This window comes from Cicer arietinum, chromosome 5 (assembly GCF_000331145.2).
Source record: "Cicer arietinum cultivar CDC Frontier isolate Library 1 chromosome 5, Cicar.CDCFrontier_v2.0, whole genome shotgun sequence".
In the NCBI taxonomy this organism is placed as follows: Eukaryota; Viridiplantae; Streptophyta; class Magnoliopsida; order Fabales; family Fabaceae; genus Cicer; species Cicer arietinum.
In genome coordinates this window covers 51,551,705-51,562,779 of record NC_021164.2, presented here as the reverse complement: position 1 = coordinate 51,562,779, position 11,075 = coordinate 51,551,705, and the positions used below count along the sequence as shown (strand labels likewise).

The 11,075-nt window shown below is 27.3% G+C and overlaps 1 protein-coding gene across 1 annotated transcript; it reads right to left on the bottom strand.

Annotated features, from left to right (window-relative positions):
• Positions 1–10,469: 10,469 nt before the first annotated feature.
• LOC140920503 (uncharacterized) lies at positions 10,470–11,075 on the bottom strand. Its single transcript, XM_073368785.1, has one exon. The coding sequence runs from the start codon at positions 11,073–11,075 to the stop codon at positions 10,470–10,472; it is 606 nt and encodes a 201-aa protein (XP_073224886.1).

The window sequence follows — 11,075 nt, the reverse complement described above, 5'->3', positions numbered from 1 at the left end:
TTGTAATCATTGCTCACCCTATCAACCAGCTCTCTCAAACGTTGATTTTCAGCATGCATTTGGTGCAATTCACCCATCAAAGCATCAAACTGTATACACAAAATTAATAAAAAAAATTATTGTTTCACTATAGGGTTGGTTAGGGGATTAAAAATTAAATCAATAATATGATAAATTTGAAGATCCAATTAAAATTAATTAAATTGGTTTTTTCTTTCTTTCTATATCCAGTTCGAAATTGAATTGAACAAATCAAAGTCGAGTTCTTTTAGTTCGTATATAAATTTTACATCATTTAAAATTGATTATCCAAAACTCAAATTATTATTACTATTATTATTAATATTATTATTATTATTATTATTATTATTATTATTTCTCTTTTAACATTATTTTTTTTATTAGCAAACATGGAAATGTATGAACGTTATCGAAGAGATTAACATATATGGTATTGTGATTACGGATGAAGTAGTTGATGAGGCTCATATGAAGAAATAATTAATTATTTTAAAATGGACTTTGAGAATGTTTGTGATTCGGTTGAATGGAATTATTTTTATAAGGTGATCAGTAAAATGTGATTTTTAGAATAAAGGAGAAATTGGATTATGGAATGCGTTATTTTTAAAGTTTTTGTTATTGATTAATGTTGAAGGATTGAACTAATTCTTGTGTGCATCGGTAAATGTTGATTTATTTTGTGACTCTCAAGTTGAGTCAGCTTTAGCATAGAGTCTCACACTTAAAGTTTGCACATGATACTTTTATTTTAGGGGATAAGAGTTGGCTGAATTTCTAAAATGTTAACACTATCTTTATGTTCTTTGAGTCTGTGTCGAGGCATAAAGTGGATTTTAATAAGAGTTTGTTGATGGGAGAATTTGAGTTGCACTTGGTTAGATAAGGGCTGATCATATTCATAATTGTAAAAAAGATCAAATTCTATTTGAATAACTTAATATTTCGATTGAAGGTAATCTAAGAAGGATATTATTTTGGGATCCCCTCGTAGAGAAGGTTGATAATAGACTAGAGAGTTTGAAGTCTTACCGTTTATTGATCGGTAGTCAACTTATTTTTACTACTTAAAGTTGTCTTGTTTACTTTATCGGTCTACTTTCTTTTATTTCTCAAGGTTTCTTGAAGAATTATATGTCATCTTGAATCACATTTTAAAACTTTCTCGTGGATCTCTTGAGGAGTTATGGAAAATTAATTGGATTAAGTGAGATAAAGGGTGTCTTAGACGTAAAAAAGGTGGGATTGGTTAAGGTTGTTCAAAAAATCCGATTATGAGACCGAAATCCAAAACCGAATCGAAATCCATTTTAAATATTCGGTTAAAATAATATAGTTATAATCCAATTTATTTATCAACCTACCACTTATATTTTATATTTGAATTTGGTTTTTATTCACTCAACTCTCAAAAATTCTAAATTCCCAAAACTGCAAAACGATTCTGATTTTGGTATCACCCCACCGATCTTACACCTTTCAGCAGCATTTTTCGACAATTTATTGCTAACTTTATTGAGATATTACTAACTTCATTTAATCAATTGTTTATTACTAATCAACCATATTTAATATTTATTGAGAAAGACTAAAATATGATAGACTAAATATTTTAAATATAATTTCTTAAATTATTGATGTTTAAATAATGGATTTTTTTCAAAATATTACATTAATATGTTACGTTGGAAATGATATTTAGATTTAGATATTGTTCAAACTTAACTTAATTATAAATGCTTAAGACAAAAATTAATATATTAGATATTTTAAATTTACTAAATCTTGTGGTGGTGGTGTTCATTTCAGTCTTGAAAGCAAACTTTCAAATGTTTATATTTTCTACGGTTTTATTATAATGCAGTACTTATTAAATTTGATTGAAGAAACTTTCAAGTGTTGTATTTTCTATAATTTTAGTAATAAGAAATTTATTGAACTAGTATGAATCAGAATCGGTGGTTTTAATGAAGTTAGTAATAAATCAATTTTAATCACAAGTTATTATAAGCAATTGAACATGTTTAATTTTAATGACAAGAGAAAGCAATTGTATGGTTGATGTATGTTTTTTATTGAGCTTTCGTTTTGTAAAAATAATTTATTTTTAAATAGGAATAATTGATTTTTTTTAAATAACCGGCTTTAAATTATGAATTAATGATTTTTTAAAAAATAAATATTAAAAATAATCAAATTTTAACCGGTTTTAAAAAAAATTGATTTTAAAATTGAATTTTTCAAGACCGATTATTTATCTAGAAACCAGTTATTTAACTATAATCAATTTTACAATTGATTTTATAACCGATTTTAAACAAAATAATGAATTTGATTATAAATTCAAATTCATATAATGATTTTAAAATGGATATGGTTTGATTTTTTTTTTAAAAAAAATCAACTATGTAGAGCCCTAGACAAAGATTGGAAAATAGTGAAATAACGATCTCAAACAATATTGTTTATGTATATGGGTGTCGCGATGAAGAAACTTTGCAACTCCTCTTTTTGAGTGTTTGTTTTGTGGTAAGGTGTGGAGCGCGAGTTAGGAATGGTTGGAGGTGGTTAGTGTACTTCATCGATGTGCCATTAAGCGCACATTATCAATTTTGTGACTTGATTTTTAACAAAATTCCACAAAAAAACTTCGTAGTATTTGGTTTGCTTTCTACGAAAATGGATTTTTTATTTTTGATAATGGATGACTTTAGTATATTTTGAAGTAAAATTGATAATTAAATATTAAAAATTATTTAGATAAGAGAAAATAATTGATAAAGAGAGATAAATATAAAATCACAAAAGGTGTGAGATTCAATGGTAGAAAATCTTTACCCGCTTTCAATGAAACATATGAAAAAATGGAATTATTATATGAGATAGTTTTAGAGCATATTACTAATAAAATTAAATTATGATTTTGATAATCACATAAAATTAAGCGATTCGTGTTCGGAATTAATCAAATAGCTCTCAAGATGTTTTTTGGTTCCTATGTTGACTATAATCATTTTTTTTGTTTTTTAAATCACCACAATATTTTTATTCAATTATTTGAGTTAAAATTGTTCAAAATAATAAGAAAGATAGATTTGATTAATATTTCTTTAACTGTTTTTGTTATCTAGTCAATCTCTATCTATTGATGCGTTTGTTACTTTTCTTTAATATTATATTTAATAATATTCTTTTAGATAAGTCATATTTAATTATAAAAACACGTGTTTATGCTAAAATTCACATGACTTTCAAATGTAATAATTTATTTTATTTTGTTTTAAATCTTTTTATTTTCATTCTATAATATTTTATACTCATTTTACGAATTCAATTAAAAACATTTTTGTAATTTATATTAAGAAGATGACTTTTAACAAATTCAATTAAAACTATTGTATAAACATTTCACGAATTCAATTAAGAATATTTTTGTTTGATTAATGTGTAATTAATTATACACGGACGTTCCTACCATGTTTAATTCAGACATTATTACTATGTTATTTGTTCGATGTTTAGTTTATTCTTTAACTAGGTTTTACCGATTTTTTCTATATAATTGTAATCGTACAGTGAACATATATGCCAATTATAAAGTGAATATACATTATATTTCTACGGATGAATTTTCGTTACTCTTTAAAGAAAATGTTTATGGATGAATCTTCGTTACACTTTAAAGAAAATGTTTATTCACGGATATTAACTTACAATATATAAAAATAAATCAAAAAAATTGATCAATTATTATAAAACTAAAGTTTTTTTTTTTGTATAGTATAATGTATTTTACACGGATAAATCTTCATTACGCTTTAACAAATGTTTATTCACATATATTAATTTACAATGTATAAAAATAAATCAAAAAGTTTTTATAATTATTATAAGACTAATTATTTTTTAAAATGTCAATATAATATACCTATTATTTAATTGTACTGATTCAGAATTTGATAAATATATTTAAAAGCACACTTTACTATTAAATTTACATCATTAAGTGATAAAAGTTTTTCACAAGTCATTGTATTAACTCAGTTTTGTCTTTCGTGATAATTTTTCTATGAATTATTACAAAATAAATTCTGCATTAATTAAATATGACATTTTTATCGGTTATATTTAAGATGGGAGAGAGAATCTAATATGATATTATAAAGAATTTAACATTATATAACATCTTACTTTAATTTTATTTTATAATAATAATTTTGAATATATCAAAAATTGATGTAATAAAAATGTTTAAATTATTGAAAATATTAGCAAATTTAACATAAAGTACAAAACTTAAATATTTTGATAAAAATAATAGTAAATTTTTTTATAATATAAGCTTCAATATACTTTTAGTCCTTCTATTTTGTTCAAAAATGAACTTTAATCTCCTCGTTTCTAAAACGAGGAATTTGGATCCTATTAAATAATTCATGGGATTTACTATTTTTGATAATGTGACACTCTCATTAATGAGATGAGACTTAGATGGCATTTGTGAGTTGAATAAAATATTTTTTTATGTCATTATTGTACTAATTAGTTTTATTATTTACTTTATTTATATTTTAAAATATTAAAAATAACATATAAACATTTTTTATCTCAATATTTTAAAATTTTAAATTATTGTTGGATAAAAAATAATTTTTAAATATTTATTTAAATATTTTAAGTTTGAATTTTAATTTTAAATATTTTAATTCATAAATAAAATAAAGTAAATTTACTTTTAATATTTTAATGTATAAATAAAATAAATATAAAACAATATGAAAATGTAATAAATTTAAATATTAAAAATAAATAAAATTTTATATAAATATATTAAAATTATAAATTATTAAAACTAATAATAAAATAAATAACTTTTAAACTTTTTAAAATTTTAAATTGAAATTGAAATTTTAATTATATATATAAAATTACAACAATAATAACATGAAAAATATTTTATATTCTTCGCAAATATCATCTAAGTGTCATGTAATTAATCAAAGTGTCACATTATAAAAAATAATAAGAGATTAAAAAAATCCCAATTATTAGTTAATATATAGGACCCAAAAATCAATTTTAAAAATGGAAAAACTAAACGTTTATTTTAACCAAGATAGGAGATCAAAGTGGATTTACATCTTATATTTAATATTTAAGTTAGCATGTCTGATTTTGTATAAACATATTATAAATCTTATATTTAATTAAGTTAACATGTCTGATTTTGCATAGACTATTTCCACCTTTAATTATTTGCAAGTATCCTTGAGTGCCATAAAGTCGTAATCATTATTATTAATATGATAAAGAGATGTGAGTTCATTCGGATGGATTATAAAGAGATTTAAAAATCATTAAAGTTGAGATAATTAAACGTTTATTGTGAGAAAATCATTCTATGATATAGTTTACATCAATCTGACATATAATTTAATTTGTATATATTGACAGTGTATACTATCAATAGATCTTAATCAATTATTATACAAATTATACATATTTGAAGTGTCAGTATAAAAATGAAATCCTTCTAACATATTTAAACATAATTCTTATATGTTTGATAAAATCATCAATACTAAAGATGGACACGAAGAAAAACATATACCTCCTTTTTGTTATTCGTCGTAGCACCCAATTCTTCATCTTCCATTGTTGATTTGTTGCTAGGAGAAATCTTTGTGAAAAGATCTAAACTAGTCTAAAAATAAAAAATAAACAAGCCAAATAAGCTATTTAGTATAAAATAAAATTTGCAAATAGTGTAAAATGAAATAATCATAAGCATATATATATATACATCTACGTAATGCTCCTCCTCCATTTGGTGCAACATTTGGTGATTATCTGGACTCAATTTCTCCTCAGCAAAGAAATCCAACTCATCAACGATCAGTCTTTTTCCATTAAACGACATCATAATGACTTGAGAAGGAGAATGTGACCCTTCACTTGAGTTTCCTATGGCATCATTGCAAATAGTTTCTTCCATGTTAAATAAAATGTTTTAATATATATATATATAGAAAAAGTTTCTTATGAAATTAATCATAAGAAAGTGGTTGGATGAGTATCAAAGGAGAGTCCTCTATAAAGCTCTAGACTAGTCCATGCCCACAAAGTTTGTTAAAGGAAAGAGAAATGGTGTGTGGAGATAACAAGGGAGAGAGATTGTGAGTTTGATTCTTATTAATTGAAGTCAAGAGTTTGTGAGATGCAATTGACTCGGCAATTAAAATGGTTTGGACTAGATCAAAAAATTTATTAGTTGGTGTGAGGAGGAGAAGGAACATGAATAAATAAATATGAATAAATTAAGATTTGGAAATTGAGGTAAGATGCTGCGTAATATTGAACACATGGCACATTTTCATAAGCTCTCTAGCTAAATAAAGAGAAAATTGTTGGAAGGAGGACATGTGTTTGAGAGAATCTTAATATGTAGTAATATAATCAATTATTTTTTATATTTATTATTTAGAGGATGGACGGAGTTTTTGTTACTAATTAAAAACAATCACATTCATTTAAAATGTGAGAATCTATTACTGAAACACAAATTTAAAGTCGCTAAAATCAATAAAAATAATAGATCTGCGAATAAATTTATCACGTTAAATATTACTAAATAAATGTCATTATTATTTATTATGATTAGTTAAAGAATACAAATTGGGTTTATATATTAATAAACCATAACTGAATAGCCATAAATAAGGAGTATTGACCAATAACTCTATCAAAAATATTAACTACTCATAATAGCCTAATTAATTATTTTCTAATAGCCCCTGACAAGCTAGTGAGTGTATGCTAATCATTCATAGCTTGCTTATTAAAGTGTTAAAAAGATTAGGATCTAAAGATTTTCTGAAAACATCAGCAAGCTGTTGAGAAGAAGTAATAGGTAGAAGTTTGAAAAGTTGTTGTTGTAGTTTCTCTCTCACAATGTGACCGTCGATTTCAATATGTTTGGATCTTTCATGGAAAGAAGAATTGTTGGTGATGTGGCGAGCGGATTGGTTGTCGCAATAGAGAAGAGCTGGAGTAATAACTGAAACTTTGAAATCCTGCAATAGATAGGAAAGCCACTGTAGTTCGCAAATTGTGGTGGCCATACTTCTATATTCGGCTTCGGTTGATGACTTGGATATAGTAGCTTGCTTCTTAGACTTCCATGATATCAAAGAGTCCCCAATGAAGATACAATAACCTGTTATGGACTTACGAGTTTCTGGACATGTAGCCCAGTCAGAATCTGAAAAGGCTTTGAGTTGAAGTGTTGATGTTGTAAGGAATATGATGTCTTTAGCTGGGTCTGATTTGAGATACTTTAAGACTCGAAGAGCTGCTGCATGATGATTAGAGGTTGGTTTAGTCATAAATTGACTTAGTTGTTGGACGGTGAAGCTAATATCTGGTCTTGTTGTTGTGAGATAAATGAGTTGACCAATTAATCTTCAAAATGACGTTGGATCGGAGAGAGGTGTGCCATCTGTGCTGATCAGCCTGGTGTGTTTCTGCATTGGTGTGGAGGAGGGCTTTGCTGCTAGAAGTCCAGTGTTGGATAATATCTCCAAAGCATATTTTCTCTAACATAGGTGTATTCCAGTTTTTGAACGTGTTATTTCCAATCCTAGGAAATATTTCAATGTGCCCAGATCCTTTATTTTGAAATGCTGGTTTAAAAAATCCTTGATGTGATTGATTTCATCCATGTTATTTCCTGCAAGAATCAAATCATCGACATAAATTAATATGACGGTAAAAGAATTGTTCTTCTGCATTGTGAACAGAGAATGATCATGGGCAGATTGACTAAACCCGTTTGAGATTAATGCAGAAGACAATTTTGCAAACCATTGTCTACTAGATTGTTTTAAACCGTATAAAGATTTTAAAAGTTTACAAACTTTATTAGGAGAATGTGTTGAAATACTAGGGGGAAGTTGCATATATACTTCTTCATTTAAATTTCCATGTAAGAAAGCATTATGCACATCCAATTATTGTAAAATCCAGTTTTGAGATGAGGCAATAGATAAAAGAACTCTAACCGTAGTTTATTTCGCAACTGGAGAATAAGTATCAAAAAAATCTATACCTTCGATTTGAGTAAATTCTTTTGCTACAAGACGGGCTTTATACTTTTCTATTGTTCCATCAGAATTAAACTTTATTTTATAAACCCATTTACATCCAATGGGCTTCTTACCTGGAGGTAAATCAGTAATCACCCAAGTCTGATTTTCATCCAAAGCTACCAATTCATTATTCATGGCATGGATCCAAGCCGAATCTTTAATAGCTTGTTTATAATTAGTGGTTCACAATGATTAGATATGGATGCAATGAAATGCTTATGAGATGATGAAATGCAATTGTAAGATAATACATCAGAGATTGGATATTGTATAACATGTGGAACACATTCAGTTCTCAAAATATTATTCAAGTAATAATCATTCAAATAAGATGAAGGATTGTTAAGCTTATCAGATTTCCTAATGGCTTGGTTATCAAGTTGAGAATTATCATGAGTAGAATCATATGTAATGACATCAGATTCATTAGGCATGCCAACTATATTAGATGTATTGGTATGTGTATCAAAATTGTCATGAGAATGCATATTGTTACTAGCATGAGAAACAATTGTATTAGATTGTGGTAAATCAAGGAAACTGAAAAGATCATCTGTAAGAGATATCTCAGAATTAAAAATATTAGGTTCATTGGAAGTGTGAAAAGAATTTGTTTGATGAAAAGGAAAGACAGATTCATGAAAAATAACATGTATAGAAATGAAAATATTCCTATTATGTAAATCAAATAATAGATAACCTTTTGTGCCAAACTTGGATCCAAGAAAAACGCATTTTCTTGCCATTGGATCTAACTTGGTCGTGTTTTGAAGAATAGTTGAGGCAAAAGATAAGCAACCAAAAACCTTTATGTCAAGAAAGGTTGGTGGCTTATGGTATAATTTTTCCAAAGGTGTGAAATTATTTAGAGTAGGAGTAGGCAATCGATTTATAAGAAAAACAGCATTAGACAAAGCATAAGACCAGAAACATTTAGGTAATTTAGCATGAAACAATGAAGCCCTAGTGACATTCAAAAGATGTCTATGTTTCCGTTCAACAATGGAGTTTTGTTGTAGAGTTTCCACACATAAATTTTGATGTATAATTCCTAAATCGGAATAAAAGGAAGACATTAAAAATTCAGCCCCATTATCATACCTAATTATTTTAATTTTTACAAAAAATTGGGTGGAAGCCATGTTTATAAAATCCTCGATGCACATTCTAGTTTCAGATTTTTGTTTTAAGAGATGAATCCAAGTGTGTCGAGAGTAATAATCTATAATAGTAAGAAAGTAACGATGCCCATGCAATGAAGGAACACCTATGGGTCCCCAAATATCCATGTGTAACATTTTAAAAATATGAGAAGTAGTAGTAAGACTATGATTAAAAGGTAATCGACATTGTTTAGCATAGTGACAACTATCACAAATCTGATTTTTATTCATAGAAATGTAAGGAAAATTCTTACAAAGTTGTTGTAAAACAACACGTGATGGATGGTCTAACCTAAAATGCCAAACATCAAAATTGTCATTGTTAATACAAGTATTGATCATAAAAGGAAAAAACAGCAGATGTAATACAAGAATTATCAACATTAGAAGTGATACTACTATCAAGAATGATTTTGGAGGATAGATTGAGAATGTAAATGTTGTTTAATAACTCAACATGCCCAATCATCTTCATTGTATGTAAATCCTGAATATCACAAGACAAATGTGAGAAAACTAATTGACAATTAAGAGTTGTGGTTAGTTTAAAAATTGAAATTAAACTAAATTTGAATTGAGGGATAAAAAAAACATCAGTGAGATGCAAGTATGAATTGAAATACACAATTCTAGATAAATGAGCAATAATAGTATTGCCATCTGGAAATTTTATTGAAATATGAGATATTTGTTTAATAGTTGAAAAAGATTGTATAAAGGGGCAAACATGGTCAGAAGCCCATGAATCTAAAATCCAAAAAGAAAGAGGATCAAAATAGTTACCTGATTTGGAGATACTAGAAACAACATGTTGAGTTGTATCATTAGAGTTTTGTTTGATTGATTCATTCTTGGATGTTTGAAGAAGAGTAATCAAATATTTGTAATCATCTTTAGAAATATATATCGAATCGTCACCTTGATTATTTGAGGGAGAATTAATATTGCTCTTTGGGTCATTACTAGTAGATATCGTGTTAGTGTTGGTGGATTGGTTTTTAGAGGTATACTCAGGGGGAAAACCGTGTTTAAAATAACAATTTTCGATGGTATGATTTGTTTTCTTGCAATGAGTACAAAGCATAGAATTTCGAGTTCCTTTACCACAACCCCTACTTTAAATATGGTTTCCTTTCCCTTAACCAAAATTGGTAGAATTAACAGCACATATGGTGGAATCATTATGAGTGGGAATATGTGTTATATCTTGTTGAATAACAAGAGAATAAACCTTGGTAATTGAAGGCAAAGGATCCATGAGAAGTATCTGACTTCTAACATATTGGTAAGAATCATTTAGGCCTTTCAAAAAACAGATTACATATTCATCATGTTTGTAGGTGCAGACAACAGAACTAAGTTTGCAAGAACAAGGAGTTGAACATGTACAAGAAGGTGTAGGTCTTAGATCATCAAATTCATCCCAAATGATCTTCATATCCATAAAATAGGCAGAAAGGGATCTTTCACCCTGTTTAATGGAATGTAAATCACGAAGCAAGTCGGAAAATCGAAAATGGTTACCTTTTGTAAATCTTTCGCGGAGGCCGTTCCATTGATTGAAGGCACTGTCATTGCAAATAGTACTTTGGGAGATGTGTGGCGAAAGAGTCCGAGTTATCCAAGAAACCACCATGCTATTACAATGTTCCCAAAGATCGAAGTCGTTGTCAATGGTAGACGGTTGTGGGAGCTTACCGTTGATGAAAGAAATTTTGTTTTTGGAGGAAATAGCTCGTTTCAT

Bases quoted from the DNA above. Each gene is read 5' to 3' on its own strand.
- LOC140920503 (XM_073368785.1), bottom strand. From the start codon at position 11,075: ATGAAACGAGCTATTTCCTCCAAAAACAAAATTTCTTTCATCAACGGT.